The sequence below is a fragment of the Bos javanicus genome, chromosome 18, assembly GCF_032452875.1.
Source record: "Bos javanicus breed banteng chromosome 18, ARS-OSU_banteng_1.0, whole genome shotgun sequence".
In the NCBI taxonomy this organism is placed as follows: domain Eukaryota; kingdom Metazoa; phylum Chordata; class Mammalia; order Artiodactyla; family Bovidae; genus Bos; species Bos javanicus.
In genome coordinates, this window is record NC_083885.1 from 46,914,646 (window position 1) to 46,936,555 (window position 21,910).

A 21,910-nucleotide genomic window follows, 5' to 3' on the forward strand; every position below is an offset into this window, starting at 1 on the left:
AGAGGGGAGGAGGACAGCCCAGGGAACTCACCAGCCATGAGTTTGGGCACTGCAGGAGTGACGAACCCAGCACCTGGCTCCGACGTCGCCTGTCCCCAGCCCACTGAGCTGCTGGCCCCTAAGGAGGGGGCCAGCCCTTCTTCCCAATGCCCAAGAACCCACTGGAGCCGCTATGACCACCGTGTGCCAGACTCTGGCCACCAATTCACATATCCCCACAACACTGTCTCATGGCCCCTGGGCCAGGCCCACACTGGATCCTGTGAGCTCCAGGCTTTTGTTCCCATTTGCAGCAGGGGAAAGTGAGGAAGGACAAACAGGCTCGGCTACTGGACAATCCAGCCCAGGCCACCCAGCTGCTGGAGCTAGTAATTCCTTCACCAGCAGGACTGTGTCCAGCTCCAACATCCCATGGGCTTCCAGCTCTGGGACCAGCCTCCCCAGGCAGCAGGCATCTAGCCACATAGTGTATCTGCTGAGAAGACACTACTGGGAACACAAAAGCCTTCACTGTCCTGAGTCTACAAAAAGGAAGCGCAGCAGGAGCAGGGCCCTCCCCTGAAGCCCAGTTCTATCCCGTGTTCTGTGGGGCCCGAACCCCCACTTGCCTGTGAGTTCCTCTGGGCTCTAATGTGATCATGGCTCTCCAGAAACAGGTTCAGAGAGATATCCAGGGTCATGCCTAGGGCCCCACAGAGCTGAGACTCAAACCCAGGCTTGCCTGGTGGTAGAGCCAGGCCCTTCAGCCTGAGGACGTGGCCCTCTGTTGCCCCTGTAAACACTGAACTAATTATGCAGTTGTTGAAAAGTCTTCCCAGCCCCCAGGAATTCCTGGTCCCATCTCTCATCACTGTTCTACACGTTAGGAGTAGAGCAAGGAACAAGCAAGGGACAAGCAGAGCATCGTGCATTCACCTAGAGAGCAAAAGATAGGAATTAATACGATAACTGTGTAACTGCAGGTAAACGGAGGGATCTCTCAGTCACTGTGCTGGTTAAAGGCCTGCCTTAGGTGACATTGAAGCAGAGGCTTGATAGAGGGGACAGGCAGTGTGGATAATTGGGCAAGTATTTAGGCAGAGAGAATTGCTGGTACAAAGGCCCCGTGGCAGGCTCAGATGTGAGGATGAAAGGAATAGCAATGAAGCCAGGAGGCTGGACTGGAGTGGGCTCAAGGAGATGGTAGGAGAGGAGGTGGGAGGGAAAATGGGTCCCACCAGGCAGGGCCTTGATGTTTTAAGTCATTTTAATCTGGGACTTCCTGATAATCCAGTGGTTAAGAATCTGCCTGCCAATGCAGGGGACAAGGGTTCCATCCCTAGTCTGGGAAGATCCCACATGCCACGGAGCCTGTGCTCTAAAGAGCCCTCAAGCCATGACTGCTGAAATCCATTTGCTCAGAACGTGTGCTCCACGACAAAAAGAAGCCATTGCAATGAGAAGCCCATGCACCACAACGAAGAGTAGCCCCTGCTCGCCACCATTAGAGAAAGCTCCTGCACAGCAGCAAAGACCCAGGGCAAGCAAAATTAAATTTAAAAATAGAAAAAAAAAATTAAATCCAAGACACATTCACAATACAGGTTTTTCTCTAAAATCCCTGATCTTGGTGTTTGTGAGATGCCCAGTGTTGCTTATTTCACAAGGTTCCCTTCTTTCTTCCTGCCTTAGGGAGCCCAGGCAGCTCAGGACACGTAGGTGGGCTGCATTTCTGTCAGGAGGCTCCCTACCTGGGTTCACAGGCCACCCCTGAAGACTGAAGACCACTCTCCCCGCCCTGGCCTGGCTCAGCCAAAGCTGTAAAATCTCTGAGATGACTGGACACCAAGGGGACCACCTTGAGCCTCTGTCCCTCGTGGATTTTCCCCTCCTTCCACGTTGTATCATAGTTAAGGTGTTAACTCCAGGAAGCAAACACCTGGCTTAAGGGGCCCCAAGCTGTAGGGACATTTGTTACTCTAGATTCTGTTATTGCTCTGTTCCACCCTTTGTGAGTCTGAGTTTCACTCCCTGCCTTAGGCCCTCATGGTGGCAACACAGCTGCCGTGGTTCCCAGCGTACACCCTCACCTAACTAGGAGCAAAGGCACAAAGCTGGGCACCCACCAAGGTTGTAGGGGAAAAGTGCCAAACCTTCTTAGACACCCTTCCCTTCAGGGCAGTTGCAGGCAACAGGAATGGAAATAGCTTTGATTTCCTTGATTCAGCCATTCTTTCCTGGGCATGTTACTGTTTCAACAAAATTGGATTCTCTCAACACAAAAGGAGGGTGGGCTGGCAGTGTGTCTGCCAGTCTCCACCTTCGCCGAGCTCTTCAGTCCTGGAAGGACAAGACTTTCCTTAGAGAAACCAACTGGTTAAGAAACCACTGCTGGAGCTTCCCTGGTGGTCTAGTGGGTAGGACTTTGCACTGCTAATGTGGGGGACCCAGGTTCGATCCCACATGCCGCAACTTGAGTTTGCATGCCACAACTAGAAGATTCAGAGCGCCACAACTAAGACCCAGCACAGCCAAGTAAATATTTTAAAAAAGAAACCACTGCTGGTGAACATGTGAATGCGGCATTGTCCCAGCAGGAAGCATGCTCATGTGGGATATTTCAAAGAGTTCAGCAGAGGGATCATTTGTAAAGAAGTGGACAGGGGAACCTCAGGGCCAGTACAGTACCCTAAAATGGTACTAGAGGAGAGCTATTCCTTGCTGCTCAGACCAGAAGGCACAGGGAGCAAAGGAACCCAGAGGAGAGGGGCTGCCCTGAGGGGAGCAGTGACCCTGGCAAGAGGGGCTCCATCTTCTGTGGGGCCCCCCATTACCAAATCCTACTGAAAGCCAGCAGGCACAGGGGTCCAGGTGATGCTTCCCACCCCAGTCAGCCTCCAGGACCCAGGACAGAAAGGGGACTGGGGGCAAGTAAAGACCCCCAAGCCCAGAGTTCTTCCCTAATGTGTTTTCAGCAACAACTCAGGAACCAGTTGTTCCAAGAGACCTGGTGTTGGGCATGGAAAACTAGACACCAGAGAGCCACGAAATGGCTCCCATAACCCATTCACCAGCTCGTTCTTCAGTGCCTCTGGGCCCTGCACTACACAACTGACAGGTCCTAGATACTGGGCCCCCAGACCTGGGCCAGGCATGCCAGGCACACTGCGTAAAGTCCAGCAATTGAGAGATGGAGACACCTAAAATCACATTTCATGGGCTGATTGAAACTCAGATGCTTGCCTAGCCACCCCACCCTTCAAGACCCTGGTGGTCTAGTGGTTAAGACTCCCGAGTTTCCACTGCAGGGGAGGCAGGTTCAATCCCTGATTGGGGAACTAAGATCCTGCATCATGACTGCTATGTGGCCAAAAAAAAAAAAAAAGACTTTCAAATAACCCCCATTTATCTCTGTCACATGCCAGACTCTGTGCAAAGCATTCCCACCTGGTGATCTACATGGATTTTCAACACAAACCAGTGGTAGGAAGACTCATCAGTCCCATTTCCAGATGAAGAAACAGGCTCAGCTAGATATGGCTTGGCCCAGGTTCCATGGAGATAAAATAGCAAAGCTCTGGGCCCGCAGACTTCCAGCACTAAACTCCCTTGTTTCTGAAAATGCATTAGTAGGACTGACTCTCCAGGAATGTGAAGAAATGAATAAATATTGCTTCATTCACCACCAAGCCTTTTACAGACTTCCTCTGCCTGGAGAGCCCTCCCTGTTTATCAGAAACCTTTTCTCCATCAAGTTTCACACCTGGAAAGTCATCCCTGAACCCATAGACTGAATCAGGAGCCTCTTCTGGGTCCCCTGAGCCCCCTGGCTTTTCCCCACTGAAGCTGGGTCCCTCTGCCTGTGCTCCATAGCCTTGGTCATTCTGGGTATCTCCCCCATGGACTAGGTTATGTCTTCATTTTCAGTGCTAAGGTAGGCCTGGCCTGTTGTTGGATCTCAGGAAAATGTAGGTGAATAAGTGAAAAAAAAGTTAACTGCAGGGGAATATTCAAAATCCTTAACCCCTGGCTAAGAAACCAATGACCAATCTAGAACAGAGCCTGGCCAGAGTGCTGGGGTTAGGGTCCTGGGAGCCTCTGGCTGTGTCACGTGACCCCTCCTTTAGTTCCTGAACCGTAGGAGGGTGGGGGAGTGGTGTCCCAGACAATTATTAGGAGCTGGACTATGTGTGTGTGTGTGTGCACGCAGGTGCGCATTCAGTCGCTCAGTCATGTCCAACTCTTTGCGACCCCATGAACTGTAAGCCTGCCAGGCTCCTCTGTCCATGGGATTCTCCAGGCAAGAATATTGGAGTGTGTTGCCATTTCCTTCTCCAGCGTATCTTCCTGACTCAAGAAATGAACCCAAGTCTCCTGTGTCTCCTGAATTGGCAGGCAGGTTGCTTACAACTAGCACCACCTGGGAAGCCCCTGGACGATGAATAAACCAGTATTGTAATGTTCCCTACACTTGAACAGTGCTTCTGGCCGACCATCAGCTCTTATCCTCTGAGGATCAGAAAAGTAGAGATTCTTCTTGAAGATGCTCAGTGTGGACTCTCACTTTGATCTTACTAAGTAGACCCTGCTGTCCCTCCATCCTCTGGAGCAATCACAGTCACCCCCTCCCCTGATTCCTCATACAGCTGCTGTGATTTGAATAACCAAGAGGCTGGTGGATGTCCGGTAGTGACTAATTTGCTTGGCAAACAGACCCTCTGGTTCTGGGCCCTGCTGGTACTATGGAAAGACACTCAGCCTCACTGGGTTCTCTGTTTCCTCTCCCCACGCCCCAAGAGCCACCTAGGTTCCATCTTGCCCTGCTGCACCTCCTCAGAGGACTTAGGGCTTGTCTTCCCCTGGAGGCTGGAGAGTGCGCTGGGAAACCTGGCAGAGGAGAAGCGGGAGGAGTGGCAGGACCCAAGGCAGAGGTAACCAGAGCTGGCTAAGTCTGCCCCCAGGGCCTGTCTGGAAATTTGCATGGAGAGAACAAGGCTTCTCGGGGGCTTCCCCCTCCCTTCCCACCTGGGAGAGTCATCCTGGACCTGAGGTCTGACAGCAGGTGGAGGAAGCAGCCGCGTGTGTGGAGCTGTCGCCCTATTCCCAGAGGTGATGCCCCGTGCCTTTCTGGTCAGGAGTCGGCGTCCACAGCCACCCAACTGGGACCACCTGCCTGACCAGCTCCGGGGAGACGCCTATGTCCCAGGTGGGCCCCTCTCTGGGCCTGGAGGTGAGGGGCAGGGGAGACATAAAGCATGACCACCTGGTTTCTCTACTCAGACTGCAGCAACCTGGGGGGGCCGCTGGCACACCGGACTTCCGGCCTCGGGGACTCTTGGGCAGCGGTGAGTCTGCGGCAGGCGCCCAAGACCCTGCTTAGTTTCATCTCTGCCCGCTCTCAGCCTCGAGAGACCCTGACTGCCCCTTAATCCCACAGACGCCTCCAGCCTCAGGACCTACCCCACCCACTGCCCTCTCTGCTGGGAATGCCTTTCCTTTCTGAGTAGTGGGCTCATTGTTAGGCCTTCCCCTAAGCACTGTGTCTCCAGGGATTCTGTGCCCAGTGGGGCAGAAGAACAGATTCAGGCCCATAAATGGATGGTGATCTATGTCAGAGAGTCGGACAAGGTGACAGGAGCAGGATGCGGGGGTGGAGGAGGAGCTTGGGGCCTCTCAGAAGAGATACTCAGCTGTGAGTACCCTGGAAGAAGGAAAGCCCTAGGCGGGATGTGAATGTGCTGGAGTTTTATTTCAATTTTTACTGGAACAGGACTAGAACAGGACTGTTCTAGGCTATGGATGTTTAAGAGTAAGACAAAAACTCATTCCTTCCTGAAGCTTACCATCTGATGGGGGTTGCAGGTATAGATAATAAAATTAGGGGAAAAAATACATTGGAAGATGGTATGTACTATGGAAAAATATAAAACAAAGTAAGGGTGATGGGGGCCAGGTGACCAGGAAAGGCTTTGTGGGTGGCGTTTGCTCACACAAACTGCAGTCTCCGGCCTTACCAGACCTCCGTGGTTCCCGGTTCTAGGCACTTCATTCCATCCAGTGGAGGGGAGTTGGGGTCCTAACCCCCCTGTCCCTCCCACAGCCCTCCCAGGGCACTCTGACTGCCACCCCTAGTAGCCCCGGGACCCTTGGCTGCCCACTGTGCCCCAAGACCTTCCCATTGCAGCGCATGCTAACCCGGCACCTCAAGTGCCACAGCCCTGCTCGCCGCCACGTATGCCACTGCTGTGGCAAGGGCTTCCATGATGCCTTCGACCTCAAGCGCCACATGAGGACACACACAGGTGAGCCATGGCAGGGACTGGGAGGGGCTTCTGCGGGAGATGGGAGGAAATGGAGGGAGGTGCAGGGGACTCAGAGACTCCAAGCACCTGAGTTCTGTGCACAAGTGGTGCTTGTGTTTGTGGGGCAGGACTCAGGCCTCAGCGGGCTAGGAACACCACGCACCTCAGCTCCCGGCCAGGGGTTGTCAGGCAGTGCCAAGTTGGGGGCCTGCTGAGGGATATGGGGAGAAAACAGATAACTGGTTACAGGATTCAGGTCCCAGACTGCAGGGTGCAAAAGGGAACATCATAATGAGGAGAGTGGGGACACAGGTGTCTGGTCCATGTTTGCACTGGGCGGAGAGGGAGCAGATGATGGGATGCAGGCCAAGGTCTGGCGAATTTGGAGCAAGAATGTGTGTGTGTGTGTTGGGGGGGGAATGCTCACGGAGGGGAGGGTGGGGAGGCTCTGGTATGGGGATCATTGCCCTCCCTCTGGCCCACCTGCACAGGGATCCGGCCATTCCGCTGCGGAGCTTGTGGAAAAGCATTTACGCAGCGGTGCTCACTTGAAGCACACCTCGCCAAGGTGCACGGGCAGCCGGCCAGCTACGCTTACCGCGAGCGCCGTGAAAAGCTGCACGTGTGCGAGGACTGCGGCTTCACCAGCTCGCAGCCCGACGTTTTCGCGCGCCACCGCGCTCTCCACCGTGCTGCCTAGACTGTGTACCCGGCGTCCAACCCATGAGACGGAAATAAACAAAGAAAAGGCACTCACAGAACACAGCATTTATTACACAAGGGAGAGAGGGTCACTCGGTCCAACGATGGCCGCAATGCGGGGCCGTGCACACGTAGTACAAGCGCATGGCATCCTGGCAGAAAAGATACATGGTTAGGAAGGCTCTCGACTCACAGCAGGGTACAACAAGCAACCTCCATCAGAGAAGCCTCATCCCAAAAGAACAGACAATAGAGGGCTTTCCTCACTGCTAAAGGTCCATCTCAGGATACCTGGAAGGGCAGGGTCTTCCCCAGTATAGGTATCCCCACTCCCCGGGAAGGACCAGACCAAGATCACCCAGAAAGTTTTGCTCGCGCCACTCACCTCGGCCCGAGCACTGTGTGACTGGAAGAACACCGCCTCCTTGTGGCCGCACCTGAGGAGACAGTCACTCAGAGCCTGCCATACCCTCCCCTCCCCGCTTCTCGGTTTGGTGAGGATAAGCCAGCCAGCTCCCCTCCCCAATACCAGCTGCGCACTCACTTTTGGCACGGGTGGTCTTCGGTTCGCGGCAACGTGGGGTCCTGGGACACGTCAGCGATGATCTGGGTCAGCTCGCTAAGGGAATAGAGGGTGAATAAGTATGCTTGGTCCGGCCTCCCAAGCCAACAACCCCGTCCCCGAACTCCGGTCGTGCCACTCACTCCACTTCGTGCGTGATTTTGTTGACGTAGATGCAGCTGTTGTCGGCTTCCTGCTGGTAATCACAGTTCCGGCACTGCGAGAGGGAGTGTGCGGCGGGAAGCGGGTCAAGGGGTGATACCCGAAGGGAGTGGAAGGAAGGGCAGGGTCTTTCCCGGAGGGTATGACTAGGGCACGGAGTCTCGGAACTGGGATCATGGGGTGTAACCGAGGATCACCTCCAGGATGGCAAAGACAAAGTCTAGTTCATTTGGGGGAAGTTCATTTGGGGGACAGTCTGGCGTTTAGACCAGGAGGGGTCGGGGCGGCACCGGGAGTACGGCGGGGCCACGTTGGGTACCAGGGGGCCGGTCCCGGAATACCCTGCGGGCGGCGCTCACCGCGTAGAGCAGAATGCGGTTCTCCTTGTCCTCCTTGGGGTAAAGCATGTTGTTACTGTGAAGAGGGGAAGAGGGAAATCAGAGGTCAGTATTGAGGCCATTACTTGCTGCCCTTCCACAGTGCTGGCCGGGCCTCACCATTCCTGGCAGAATCGAATACCCACGAAGCCTGGCTCGTAGGTCCCGTCGGGTTCCATAGCGACTCACTGCCTGTCCAACTTCCGCGCTTGCTCCGCCGTGCGACAGGTCGCAGGAAGGGTCAGAATTCCTAGCTTCGCCAAACTAAGGGCGGAGCTGGGCACGTGTGCTGGTGCCCAACGGCTTTGTGCTCGCCTGTCTGTCCTGAGGTTTGATTAATTACTTGCTTCAGTCTCTTGATACCCTAGAATAATTGCTTCCAACTTCTGGGCCGTGCTTCCCTAGTTCACACAATAGTGTAGTACGAGAGCCAGCAAAACGATGCGTCACGTAACGCGCAAAGAACTAAGCATTGATGAAGACGCCCCAGCTCTTTGCAGGCTGAAGGCCAGTGCACATGCGCGAGTTTACCCTTCGCGGACTGGGCTAGCTTTTGCCAGTTCTTCCTCTCGGCTTCAGCCTTCGCCCGCCAGGCCGTTTCCCGTGCCGCTATTGGAGGAACTGCACCCTGAGAAAGGCCGTGGAAGGCCTTTCAGGATTGGCTGGGCCTACCCAAGCCTACCCGAGAACCCTCTTCCTGCCGACAGCGAATAGACGCGGCGATTGGCGAACTTCCCTGACGGGAGGGCGTGGATTCGCCAGGTCCGAGAGCAGGGGCGGGGCTGATATCCCAGAAGCGGTGGCGGCTGCGGAGCCGGTGTGAGGCGGCTGTCCGGGCTGCGGGCCGCCACACGGCGCAGCGAGATGGAGGTGACGGGGTTGTCGGCGCCCACAGTGAACGTGTTCATCAGCAGCTCTCTCAACAGCTTTCGCTCCCAGAAGCGGTACAGTCGCAGCCTCACCGTAGCTGAGTTCAAGGTGTGGTCATGGGGGCGGGGTCCGGAGAGGCGGGGCGTTGAGGGGGCGGGACCAAGAAGAAATGGAGGGTCTTCCACAACGCAGAAAAGGGGCCAGAAATGAACCCAGGTTGCAGAGGTTGGGAACGAGACCTCAGCGGGGCGGGGCCAGGTGGAACCTTAGGTTCCAGAGAATGGGTGCGGGGCCAGGGAAAATCAGAGGTTGCAGGGAGTTGAGGGCAGGTCCGAACGGGGTGGGGCCAGGAATACCTAGTGGGTCCCAAAGGGTAGGTCTCTTGGAGGAACTGGGACGGGATGGCGGTTATTGATACAAAGGACGGAGCCTCAGGGTAGAGGGTGGGGCCACTGACAGCCTTCCACCTCATCCCCGCCTCCCCCATCTTGTATCCTCACAGTGTAAACTACAGCTTGTTGTGGGCAGCCCTGCTTCTTGCATGGAATTGGAGCTGTATGGACCTGACGACAAGTTCTACTGCAAGCTGGATCAGGATGATGCGCTGCTGGGCTCCTACCCCGTAGACGACGGCTGTCGCATCCATGTGAGGCCTCCCTACCTAGGATCCCTCCCTTCGTTCATTTATTTATTCAACAGATGTTTGCAGTGCTTTGCACTATATGATAACCAAGATAGCCTCTAACCTCATGAAGTTCCCAGTCCAGCAGGGAGAGAGACAGACCCATCCCCAGTTATTGGCACTCAGCGATCTGGACTGGGCTGAGAAAAGCCTAGGGGACTGGAGGCATCCAGCAGAGGTGCTTGACCTCACCCAGGGGTATATGAAGGGGATTCTTGAAAGGCGGGTTGCCTGAGTTGAAATCTGAAGGATGAGGAAAGGGCCTCCTAAGAATAGAGGTGGGAGGGACATGCCAGGCAGAGAGAACAGAGGGTCAGATGGGTCAGGGTGAGCGAAGAGGCTCATGTGTCAGAAGCCAGAACACAGAGGACCTCTGCATGCATCAACTCACATCATCCTCTCTGTTCTCGGTGTCCCCCACAAAAACTCAGACGAGCCAGCATCCTGGGTGAGCTTTGCAGATGCTAGTCCCTGTGCCTGAATGGTTGTTTTTTCTATGCCTCCACGGCTTGCTTCTTCCTTCCAGTCTTTACATAAATGTCACTGGGTGTGAGGGCTTCATGGCCTTCAGTATAAAATTTAAACCTCCTGCCTTTCCCACTTGATTTGATTTTCCTTCTTACTAATCACCCTGTGACATACTGTGGAGTTTTCTTCAGTACCTGGAACAGAGCCTGGCACACAGAGGATGCTCAGTGATTCACTGTTGAATGATGAATTGAATCCAGAAAATAAGACTTAGAAAATGGTATAATTAACACTGTTTTGCAGAAGAGAAAACTTAGCTTCAGGATGGAATTGACTTTCCTAAGGAGGAACATGGGTAGATTACCTCTTTCATTTATTTATAACTATTCATTGAGCATATGTGATGTGCCAGGGGTATAGCCATGAATCAAGTTTGAGAAGGTCTCTGTTTTAGTTTTGTCCAGTATGTGAGGTAGTTGTTAGCTAAACATTTACAGAAACAAATGGGAAGGGTTAGTGAGATGAGGGCCATACAGGAGGACATCACAGAGCTGGAAGATCATATACTGTGGAGCCTGACCCATCAGCAAGATCCAGGAGGACTTCCTGGAGGAGGTGCTGACTGAGCAGAGACCTGAAGAATAGGAAGAATTAACTAAAGAAGGGAAAAGCATGCTCCAGGAGGAGGGCACAGCATGTGCACTCTGAGGTGGGAGGGAGCAGAGTAGGTATGGGGGCCGAAGAGTGACCTCTTCTGTTGTGGAGGGAAGTGGCAGCCAGGGGAGGGTCCTGGTGTGAGTCAGATGTTAACAGGTGCCCTCTGACTGCCTATGGGGAAATGACTGGAGGACAGAAAAGTAGGGAGACCAAGGAGGAGGCTGCTTCCATAGTTGGGTCCAGGACCCAGTTGAAGTGATGGGTCCTGGACCATAGTGGGAGTTGGTCAGGACTGTGTTGGGCTCACAGTCCTAGAACTGTGAACTAGAACTCACAGCCCCTAGAATGGACTGGGCTGACCTAGGCAGTCTCACCCTAGGGATGCTGGGTGGATCACGCAGGGCCGTGGCATCTCCAACAGGAGGGTTTTACACATGGATTCAGGTACAGGCCAGCTGCTGACTGACGTGGCCACACAAGGAAAGTTTTCTAAAGATGGAGCCTCTGGAGAATTTGTATTTTTTTAATTGGTTAATTTATTTTAATTGGAGAATAATTACTTTACAATATTGTGATGGTTTTTGCCATACATTAGCATGAATAAGCCACAGGTATACGTGTGTCCCCCTTATCCTGAATCCCCCTCCCACCTGCCTCCCCTGTATTTTTTCTAAAATTCTTTTTCTGTTTCTAAATATCACCCCTATTTCTTATAACAGTGAACAACAGCAATCTCAAACTTACAAAAATCCCTAATGTAGAAAATAGACATTCTTAGTGATCCTTGGCCAGAGATAAGGGCCGTTTCTATTTTGCCGAGCGACTCCAGCCGAACATTTTAGGGTGTTCCTGACCTCTGTCTTTCTCCCACATCCATATCTAATCTCTCTGCAGCCCCTGTTGGCTCCACCCACAAAATCTATCCAGAATCTAAACTCTGCTCCCCAGTACCCCCATACTGGCCCCACTTCCATCCTTCCCTTCCACACACCGCCCCCACCCCACCCCTCCGCAGGGCCATCACATAGCCTCTCCCTGCCCCCATCCCGGTGCGTCTCCATCTGCTTCCCACACTCAGCTGAGGGAGCCTGTGAGCCCCTGAGTCAGATCAGAGCCCTCCTAGTGGAGCGCTTCCATAGCTGCCTCTCGTTGTGGGTAAAAGCCAAAATCCTCAATGGTCTTTTGTGTCTCCCACTTTCCCTGTGGCTCATTCCACTCCTACCTCGCTGACCCTGCTGTTCCTCAAAGGAGCTGAAGACATTTATACAGCTGGGGCTTCGTGCCCGTTGTTCCTCCTGGCCTTGTCTCAGATACCCCTTCCTGTCAGAAGCCTCTTCAAGTTGTATTTGTCTGCATAGAACCTTGTCGTTGTCTGGTGTTTAATACACATCTTTGTGCATTTGTTTCCAATTGGCCTCCCAACAGAATGGTCACTTCTTGAGGGCAGGGATTGATCTGATTTTGCACTGTGGCCCTAGTACCCAGCACAGGCTTCTCAGGTGATGCTAGTGGTAAAGATCCTGCCTGCCATTGAGGAGACATAAGAGGCATGGGTTCAATCTCTGGGTCAGGAAGATCCTCTGGAGGAGGGCATGGCAACCACTCCAGTATTCTTGCCTGGAAAGTCCCATGGACAGAGGAGCCTGGCAGGCCACAGTCCATGGGATCACAAAGAGTTGGACACAGCTGAAGCGACTTAGCACTAGTACCCAGCACAGGGCCCAGCAGGGCACCCTGGAGGAACAAGTGAGTGGATATTAGGGACGGTACAGGAAGAGATGCTCCAAGACATGGAAGCTGGGGTCAGTGTAGAAGGGTCCCAGGGTCCGGAGAAGACAGACATGCTGCCCAGAGGGTGAGCAAGGCCTGAGCTCTGCCCTTGGGTTCCAGTGGCCTAGGGCCATCAATCATGTGGATGCTGGCGTATGGGGTAGATGGGAGGCAGATGCAGCCTCCAGGGCCTCAAGATGGAGTGTGGAGGGTGAGACACCTATTGTAGACACCTGCTGTAGAGCCCTTCGGCTGGGCTCCAGGGAGGACAGAAGGCTGGCATAAAGGTGAAGGTAGGGAAATGTGGTTTTTCGGAGGCAGGAGAGACTTAAATCTGCAGAATGTGCAGCCGCACTCACCCCCGCAGCATCCTAGGTCTCTGAGCCCACACCCTGATCCCCACTGACCTCCCTCACCTCATTCCAGGTCATTGACCACAGCGGTGCCCGCCTTGGGGAGTATGAGGACATATCCAAGGTGGAGAAGTATGAGATCTCACAAGAAGCCTATGAACAGAGGCAAGGTACGGGATGCCCAGCGATGGATGGGGGCCTGGGGGGCTAGAGGAAGTGTGGGGACAAGCAGAGGTGTGTGCAGGGGCACACAGGATAGACAGGGACACTGAGGGCAAGTTGGCGCTGTATGGGGTGGGGTAAGGCTGGCATGGGGACAGATGGGTCGTGGGAGAGCAGTCTGGGTGGACAGGCATGAGATATGGATGGAGGCTGGGAGGTGTGGGGCATGTGGGCAAACAAACAGGGCCATGGGGAAGGCTCAGGGTGTGAGGCCTGGTCAGGGCACAGTGTGGAGGGCAGAGCGTGGTAGATCATGTGGACCGGACAGAACGGTGTGGAGCCCAGTGCGGCGACAGATCAGAGTGTGGGGGGAGGGATGAGGAAGGTTTCAGGGGTCGGATGGAGTTAAGTGTGAAGTTGAAGGGCCAGGGAAGATGGGGTAACGTGAAAGGCTGCAGGCAAGCACCTTCTGTTTATTTTCAGGATTATGGGGAAGCCCAGGGGTTCTGTGGAGAGGTCGGCTCTGGTGGGAGACCTGGGGGGGCTTGATGACAGCCCTTCAACACCCAGAACGGGAGAGTTTGTCTCTGGATGTTGGCCTTGTGGGGATGGCAGGTTATGTCCTCAGGCCAGAGGTCTCCCAGGTCTCTCATGTCTGACCCCCACCACCCACTCCACCCACAGACTCAATCCGCTCCTTCCTGAAGCGCAACAAGCTAGGTCGATTCAATGAAGAAGAGCGGGCCCAGCAAGAGGCTGAGAACTCCCAGCGCCTTATCGAGGAGGAGGCCCAGGCCAGCACCATCCCTGTGGGCAGCCGCTGTGAGGTGCGGACACCTGGGCAGCCCCCTCGCAGGGGCACCGTCATGTATGTAGGTACGTGGCCCACAGAGGCCCCCTGCCCTGCCCTGCAGTGGGCAGTGTGGGGGACTTAGCCTTCAAAGGGATCTCAGTCCAGGAGGGGAGATGGCTCCAGGTGTGACTGACGGCCTAGTATGTTCACAGCAGGGAAGTGGGAAGCAGAGGCCATGTGACAGAGGAAGCAGAGGCCAGAGGGGTCAGTTCTAAGGTGAAACCCTGGGGTGCAGTGATCAGAGCTGAGATGGGGAAACAAGCAGAATTATTAGGGCTGTGATGGGGGAAGCTTAGGCTGAAGTGATCAGAGCAGAGATGAGGGAAACTGAGGAGGCTGTGTGAGCTGCGAGGAAGTACCAGACCCTTGAGAGTAACCCAGGAAGGCTTCCTGAGGGAAGGGCTATCTGAAGGAAAGGGATGAGTGAAGGTGGAAAGGGGGGAAGAGGGAGCCGAGGGAGTAGTGAGTGCAAAGGCCATGAAAGGGCTTGGTCTGAGCAGGAACAAGCTTGACTTGTTTGAGGCAGAGAAAGGAAGTCAGCGTGGCTCGTGGGGAGTGAGAGAGGAAAGATGAGAGGTGAGGCCTGGGGCACGGGCAAGGCTGGACTGTGCTAGGCCTCAGGGACAGGAGAGAGCAGTGTCGGTTGTTTGTTTTTATAACAGCTTTATTGAACTATAATTTATACACCATATAAAGTTCACTCAGAGTACCATTCAGGAATCCCTTGGCAGTCCAGTGTTTAGGACTTCTACAGGGGGCACAGGTTCACTCCCTGATCAGAGAACTAAGGTCACACAAACCAAGCAGCATGGCTAAAAGAAAATAAAAATGAAAAAAGCATACCCTTCATTATAGTGTATTCATGGAATTGTGCAACCACACCACAGTCAGTTTTACATTTTCATCACCCCCAAAAGAAATGCTATAACCATTAGCAGCTATTCCCCACTTAGGAAACCCCAGCTCCTCTAGTCCACATTGGTGACCACTAATCCATGTTCTGTCTCTAAAAATTTGCCTTTTCTGGAAGTTTCATACAAATGGAATCATATGTGGTCTTTTGTGACTGGCTTCTTTTACTAGAAGCATAATTTCAAGGATCATCCATGTTGTAGCATGTGGCAGTGTTGTGTTTTTTTAATATTCGTCTGTGGCAGGTCTCAGTGGGAAGACCCCCATGAAGCATGTGGGATCTAGTTCCCTGACCAGGAATCGAACCTGAGCCCACTGCATTGGGTGTGTGGAGACTTAGCCTCTGGACCACCAGAGAAGTGCCAGCATTATGGTTTTGATTTGCATTTCTGCGTGGCTAATGATATTGAGCCTCTTTTCAGGTGCTTAATGCCTTGTGTATGTCTTCTTTAGAGAGACAGATTGTTCGGCTCTTTTGCCCATTTTTTAGTTGGGTTGGTTGTCTTTTTGGTTTTTGAGTGGTATGTTAGGGCTACCATATCAAGTACCACACACCCTGCGTGGCTTAAACAACAGAAATTTGTTTTTCACAGTTCTGGAAGCGGGAAGTCTTAGATTAATGCCTTAGCAGGTTTGATTTCTCCTTAGGCCTCTCTGTCTGGTTTATAGACGGCCCTCTCCTCTCTTTGTCCTCACATGCTCTTTCCTCTGTGTGTAGGCACGTCCCTGGAGTCTTTGTCCAGATAATCTTTATGAGGATATCAGTCAGCCTGGATTAGATCCCACCATAATGGCCTCCTTTTAACTTAATTATCTCTTTAAAGGCCCTGTCTCCAACACAGTCACATTCTGAACTACAAGGGATTAGGGCTTCAACATTTAAACTTGGGGGAACACAATAAAGCCCATAACAAGTTGTTGTTTGTATACATTAGGTACAGTTCCCGTATCAGATTTATGGTTTACAAATATATATCTCCTGTTCTGTAGGTGGGTTGGTTGTTGTTTTTTTAGTATTTATTTATTTGGCTGCATGAGGTCTGAGTTGCGGCGTGCAGGATCTCTCGCTGTGCACGAGCTCTCTGCTGTGGTGCACGGCCTTCTGTAGTTGCAGGGTGCAGGCTCAGTTGCTCTGCAACGTGGGATCTAAGTCCCCTGACCAGGGATTAAAGCTGTGTCTCTGCATTGCAAGGTGGATTCTTAACCACTGGGCCACCAGGGAAGTCCCTTTTTACTTTCTTGATAGTGACTTTTGAAGCACAAACATTTTTAATTTTATGAACTCCAATTTTTTTTTTTTAATTTTTGGCTTGTGTGTAGGGTATTATATCTAAGAAACCAGTGCCTTAGACAAGGCCACAAAGAGTTATTCCTGTATTTTCCTCTAAGGGTTTCTAGTGTTATAACTTATATTTAGGTCTTTGACCCATTTTGAATTAATTTTTGTGTATGGTGTGAGGTGGAAGTCTAATTTCATTCTCTTACATGTGGATATCTAGTCTCCCCAATACGATTTGATGGAAAGTCTATTCCTTCCTCATTAAACTGTCTTGGCTCCCTTGTCAGAAATCATTTGGCCATAAACATTGTGGATTTTATGCTGAGTGGGATAGGCAGCCTTTGAGGAATTTGGGGCAAAGTCAGGATAATCCCATGGACAGAGGAGCCTGGCGGGCTACAGGTCATAGGGTTGCAAAGAGTCAGACATGACTGAGGGACTGAGAACCCCAGTGGTGCTGCTTCCCTTTGATTTTTACAAAGCCCCCTATGACTGGGGCTATTGAGTGAACAAGGGGTCAGAGGTGGGAACAGGGAGACCAGTGAAGGGACTACTGTATTCGAGTGGGCTAGAGATGGTGGTTGTCCTGGGTGGTAGCAAGGAGTGGTTTTTGCCTGGACAGGCTTTACAGTCAGTGGGCAGGCACAAATCTGGGGTGAGCTGCGAAGGGGGGCTTCACAGGGATTTCTCCCCTGGGCAGGACTGACAGATTTCAAACCTGGCTACTGGATTGGCATCCGCTATGATGAACCACTAGGGAAAAACGACGGCAGGTAAAGATCCTCACTCTAGTGTCTGTGTGTGTGCCTGTGCACACACGTGTGCGTTTATGTGTAAGTGCATGTGTGTACTACTGGGGGAGCCCGCCCACGCTAGCATCTGGAGTGCAAGCCCTCTGACACTGCCTCCCCCATCATGTCCTGCAGCGTGAATGGGAAACGCTACTTTGAATGCCAGGCCAAGTACGGCGCCTTCGTCAAGCCATCGGTCGTGACAGTGGGGGACTTCCCGGAAGAGGACTACGGTTTGGATGAGATGTGATGGCCAAGGAAGGGCAGCCCCCTGCTGCAGCCAGCTCGCCTACTCATTGCCCTTCCCTGTGTGCCCGTGGCCCTCCCCGTGAGCCTGTTTTTATTTTATTGACTACCCTCGCCATTGACTTTTGAGACACATGTATTAAATTTGCCGAAAACCTGGGAAGTGTTTGGAGGACTCAGTGATTATAGGAGGGGCTGTGGACAGCTGGATGGGTGAGGGTGAAGCAGGAGGCTAGGCAAAATCCAAGTTGGGCACGGTGAGGCTTTAGGTATGTGACGAGTGCATGCAGCCCATGCATTCTAGAAAGCCTGATCCACCCTGTTTCTGTGTGCACGTGCAGTAATCCCTCATTAGCTCCTTGAAGGGATTCCTGACTATAATATTTGAGAGATTCTACTTAATTGTCGCAGTTAATTATAACTTCTGGAGAAGAAGTTGGCAGTGGTAGGAGCAACCACAGTAAGCAGAATGAGGTTGAAATGCTTAGGAGCTGAAGGGGTCCTGGGGGAAGGTGCTCACATGTACCTACAACCTGATAGATCCATTCTCCAATGCCTACTGTAGGGTACACAGACTCACTCAGATACTCAGAACATTTACACACCTGGACTGACTTCTGGAGAACACAGACACTACAGATCATAGGTAGAGAAACACAGTCAGTGCACAAAGAGTCTCTCCTCCACATAGGAGAGTGAAGCACACAGGATACACTCAGAGACTGACATCAAACACCTTTGATGGGTAGACCTGGAGAATTCCATGGACAGAGGAGCCTGGTGGGCTACAGTCCACGGGGTTGCAAAGAGTCGGACATGACTATGTGACCAACACGTCTGTGTGAAAGTCAACCACAGTTAGGGATTGGGGAGACACATTTTATAGAATAACCCGGTGCTTAAGCTTTAAGGGGGGCCAGAAAGGAAGGGGGACAGTGGTCAATGTGTTAAGGAAGTACCAGCTGCTGTAACCAATATCCCCCTACACACACACTCCAGTGCAGAGGTTCTGGTTAATTGGCAGCAGTCTCCATGATTGACACACCCAGACTCCATATTGGGGCTCCATCATTTTCTTGTGTTTGGAATTACCAGCTTCCAGGTGGCAAATAGGGGACATTTCAACGTTGTCTTTTCTATGTGTTCCATTTCTGCTTCTATGGGTGAGAACTTGTCAGTCATGCAGCCACTCCGATGCAGAGTGGGCTTCGGAACATACTCCTGGGCTTTGGAACATACTCCTGGGCTGAGCAGCTCCCTCCCAGCTACTAACTATGAAAACCGACTGAATGTTGGTGGCTCTAGCATTGACCACCCTTTACAGGGTCACTAGATCCACAGTCTCAGGGGAAGCAGCGGGAAAGGGCTGTGGGATCCACCAGACCCATTAAATCCGCAACTGCCCATGCCTGACCTGCACCATCCACCAGCCTCCTCTTAATCCTCGGGTAAATGCAGGTGGAAGACAGTGGATGTCTAGCACTCTTTGTGCACATTTTTGGAGTCCTCCCCACCCCCACAGCGTCAGGCTTGATGCTGGTTACAGGCTCATGAACACCATACGAGCCTGGGAGTTGAAGGCAGACACACATATAATTACCGAGTATTTTCTCTTATTTTTTTTGACTGTGATATTTCGTATGAAAAAGTTTACTGACCGTAGGGGAAAGGAGAATAAAATCACTAAATCTGCCAGGTGGTGCTGGTATGAAGGAAGGGATGAGATGGAGGATATTTGAATAGTAGTCATATGAACAAAAGAGGACTAGGCTTTGTGGGCCTGAAGTAATCATTTCGGTGATTCATGCTGACCAGAAACTTGATCCCAGTGCTAAACACAAAGTTAGGGTGAATGCAACCTTTTCCCTGGTTCCTGGAACTGTGATAAATGGCTAACTCAACATGCTAATGGCTCACTTGAATTCATTTGTGTACCTGTACAAACTTGGGACAATTCAATAGGTTAAGAGGTAGTGTAACTTAATGAGAAAGAGCCAAACAGCCTTGGTTCAAACCTCAGCTCTGTCCCTCACCAGCTAGGGTACTGAACAAGTCCTTCTTCCTGGGTGTCAGCCTCCTTTCTATTAATTGGAGCCAATAATAATAACCACCCGAAACGATTTTATGAGCATTAAATGAGCTAATACATCTAAAGCACTTAAATTCAGAGCCAGGCACGCAGGTAAGTACTGTATAAGCCATAGGAATAAAAATGCCTGTATACGGTCAACAGTTACAATACTGGCTTCATTTAAACCTCATAACGGGTCCTGGCTCCAGTTTCTTCGTTTTCTTCTTCCCATCCCATCTTTTCTGGGCCAAGTCTGGGGCCACTCTCTCCTAAAGGGTTTTCCAGGCTGGCACCGGCCTCCCAAAAGTCCCTGAAGCCTCAGGACCCCTAACCTCTGCACGGTCCCAGATGCGGGCAATGACCTCTCTCTCAGTCGCCGCGGGGGGCAGCAACGCATGCATAGGCTCGCTGTCGCTGGGCGGTGTCTCGCAGTCTGCCGCACGAACTGAGTTTCCCAGAAAACCAAGCGATACCCTGGGTCTAACCCTGTGCAAGTCTGGAAGCGAAGGTCTTGCTCCCTTCCTGCGGCACGGGGAATTTTGGGGTGAAAGGATTTGGCTCCCTAGCGGAGGACTGGGCAGTGCCGACGCAGGAGGCCTACCGAACCCGCCAAGGTTTAATCAGAGACTAAGAACCAATGTCCTGGCGGGGGCGTGAGAGCTCACTTTCTGGCTGCACTAAAAGAACAGAAGTGACTTCGTGGCCGGCGTGTTCTTACCTCCTGCTCGCTTTCCTGCATCTCAGCCGGTCACTCTCCGGGCTCCTGATTAGCTCTCAAGCTGGGTCAAGGCGCACCCATCTTAAAAGAAAAAAATATGTTTTCCCCCTTTTTCTTGTCACCCAGCTTCAATGAAAAAAGGGAAAAGTGAAAGTCGTACAGTCATGTCTGACTCTGCAATCCTATGGACTGTAACCTGCCCGGCTCCTCTGTCCATAGGATTCTCCAGGCCAGAATACTGGAGTAGGTTGATATTTCCTTCTCCAGGGGATCCTCCCCACCCAGGGATCGAACCCAGGTCTCCTTCATAGCTGGCAGATTCTTTGCCAACTGAGCCAATAATTGTCCACATATAGCCAATGGTGTTCAGTTTTTCTGGCCTCCTCCTATTTCTCCCATCATTATTTTAAAGCACGTTTCAGGCAACATATCATCTCATCCAGATGTATATCTGTATTCTAAATGTATCTCTAAGTGTTATGAGGTCTTCACACCAAACAAAATTGCAATAATTCTTTAGTATGACTTAATATACAGTCAGCATCCTTTAGGATTGACTGGTTTGATCAAAAAAAAAAGAAAAAAAAATATACAGTCAGCATTATTATATATGAAACAAAGCCCCCATTTGTTTCATAAATGACTTATTACTGTTGGCGTGTTCAAATCAGAATCCAAATAGGGTTCAGGCACTGTGTTTGGCTATTAATCCTCTAAATCTTCTACTCTACAACAGTTTCCCTGTGTGATTTGCCACAGTCTGATTTGGCTGGTTGTACCCGCTGCTGTCCTCTATCCCTGTGTGTTCTACAAACCGGAAGATTCAAAAACTAGGTCAGCTTCAGGTTCAGTTTTGCAATAAATATGCTTTCTGGGTGGTGTTGCGTTTTTGCCTCAGGAGGCACGTTACCAGGTTGTCTTTGTCTTTGTGACATGAAGATCCAAGGTTGGATTCTTGTGTTGTCAGCCTGATCCATCCGTTATAAAACCACAACCAAACTTCAGGAAAGAGACCTCTATGTGGTCCTTCCTGCAACCCTCTCCCAACTCCACAAAAACTAAACTTTTTATTGCTGAAGCCCTTCCTTGTTGCTAAACTCAGGAGGTGACTCTTCACCTCAACTTATTGATACAGCAATGTCAGCTGACATTTAGACCAGTGGTTCTCAAACTTATGTCTCAGGACTTTACGTTCTTAAAAATTGTTGAGAACCTCAGACAGCTTTTGTTTAGGTGGCTTATATCTGTAGATATTTACCACTATAGAGATTAAACATTTTAAACTTTCATTAAAAAAATAATAATCCAGGGACTTCCCTGGTGGTCCAGTGGCTAAGACTCCACCCTCTCAATGCAGAGGGCCCAGGTTCGATCCCTGATCAGAGAACTAGTTCCCTGCATGCTGCAACAAAGAAAGAAGGTCCTGCTTGTGGCAACTAAGATGTGGCACAGCCAAATAAGTAAATAATTAAAGCAAACCAACAAAATAAACATGTTACCATTATTAACATTTTTATTGAAAAAAATAACTTTTGAAAAAAACTAGCAAGAAGAGTGACATGTTCTTACATTTTGAAAATCTTTTTAGGGAATTCCCTGGTTGTTTGGTGGTTAGGCCTCCGAGCTTTCACAGCGAAGGGCCCAGGTTGGGGAGTTAAGATTCAGCAAGCCCACCATGTCAGGCTTAAGAAAAGATAGCTGGGTTCTCATATCTGCTTCTGCATGTGACCTACTGAATATTATCATATCACCTCTGAAACCCCACTCTGTTCACTTGTGAAAGAATCAGTGGAAAAGGAAAAAAGTCTTAATGGTATTATGAAAATAGTGTTAACTTCAAAGACTCCCTGAAAAGATCTCAAGGATGCCTGGGTGTCCCCAGCGTTTGAAATATCCAAACATTCCCTGTGACAACCCTGGTTTCTGGCTTCTGCCACACCGGGATATCTAACAATACAGAGTCCATGTCTCTACTAGCCCCAGTGGGCTGGATC

The 21,910-nt window shown here is 51.4% G+C and overlaps 3 protein-coding genes across 3 annotated transcripts; 2 read left to right on the plus strand and 1 right to left on the minus strand.

Moving 5' to 3' along the window:
* Positions 1-31: 31 nt before the first annotated feature.
* On the plus strand, positions 32-6,983 carry OVOL3 (ovo like zinc finger 3). The gene is made up of 4 exons (XM_061386103.1): positions 32-5,185; positions 5,260-5,324; positions 6,080-6,281; positions 6,773-6,983. Exons 1-4 carry the CDS (start codon positions 5,092-5,094, stop codon positions 6,979-6,981), a joined length of 570 nt encoding a protein of 189 aa, XP_061242087.1. The 5' UTR covers positions 32-5,091; the 3' UTR covers positions 6,982-6,983.
* A 51-nt stretch (positions 6,984-7,034) lies between these two features.
* On the minus strand, positions 7,035-8,294 carry POLR2I (RNA polymerase II subunit I). The gene is made up of 6 exons (XM_061386099.1): positions 8,205-8,294; positions 8,067-8,121; positions 7,689-7,762; positions 7,528-7,602; positions 7,369-7,420; positions 7,035-7,135 (listed from the first exon to the last, which is right to left on the minus strand). Exons 1-6 carry the CDS (start codon positions 8,261-8,263, stop codon positions 7,073-7,075), a joined length of 378 nt encoding a protein of 125 aa, XP_061242083.1. The 5' UTR covers positions 8,264-8,294; the 3' UTR covers positions 7,035-7,072.
* A 514-nt stretch (positions 8,295-8,808) lies between these two features.
* On the plus strand, positions 8,809-17,290 carry TBCB (tubulin folding cofactor B). Its single transcript, XM_061386095.1, has 6 exons — positions 8,809-9,062; positions 9,457-9,600; positions 12,958-13,054; positions 13,731-13,922; positions 16,791-16,863; positions 17,017-17,290. The coding sequence occupies exons 1-6, from the start codon at positions 8,949-8,951 to the stop codon at positions 17,129-17,131; spliced, it is 735 nt and encodes a 244-aa protein (XP_061242079.1). The 5' UTR covers positions 8,809-8,948; the 3' UTR covers positions 17,132-17,290.
* The last annotated feature ends 4,620 nt before the right edge of the window (positions 17,291-21,910 follow it).

Bases quoted from the DNA above. Each gene is read 5' to 3' on its own strand.
- OVOL3 (XM_061386103.1), top strand. From the start codon at position 5,092: ATGCCCCGTGCCTTTCTGGTCAGGAGTCGGCGTCCACAGCCACCCAAC. The intron at 5,186-5,259 runs GTGGGCCCCTCT...TTCTCTACTCAG, and splicing joins GGGAGACGCCTATGTCCCAG to ACTGCAGCAACCTGGGGGGG. The intron at 6,282-6,772 runs GTGAGCCATGGC...CCACCTGCACAG, and splicing joins CCACATGAGGACACACACAG to GGATCCGGCCATTCCGCTGC.
- POLR2I (XM_061386099.1), bottom strand. From the start codon at position 8,263: ATGGAACCCGACGGGACCTACGAGCCAGGCTTCGTGGGTATTCGATTC. The intron at 7,763-8,066 runs GTGAGCGCCGCC...TCCCTCTCGCAG, and splicing joins ACCGCATTCTGCTCTACGCG to TGCCGGAACTGTGATTACCA. The intron at 7,421-7,527 runs GTGAGTGCGCAG...CTGTCTCCTCAG, and splicing joins GAAGACCACCCGTGCCAAAA to GTGCGGCCACAAGGAGGCGG.
- TBCB (XM_061386095.1), top strand. From the start codon at position 8,949: ATGGAGGTGACGGGGTTGTCGGCGCCCACAGTGAACGTGTTCATCAGC. The intron at 13,055-13,730 runs GTACGGGATGCC...CTCCACCCACAG, and splicing joins AGCCTATGAACAGAGGCAAG to ACTCAATCCGCTCCTTCCTG. The intron at 13,923-16,790 runs GTACGTGGCCCA...TCCCCTGGGCAG, and splicing joins GGGCACCGTCATGTATGTAG to GACTGACAGATTTCAAACCT.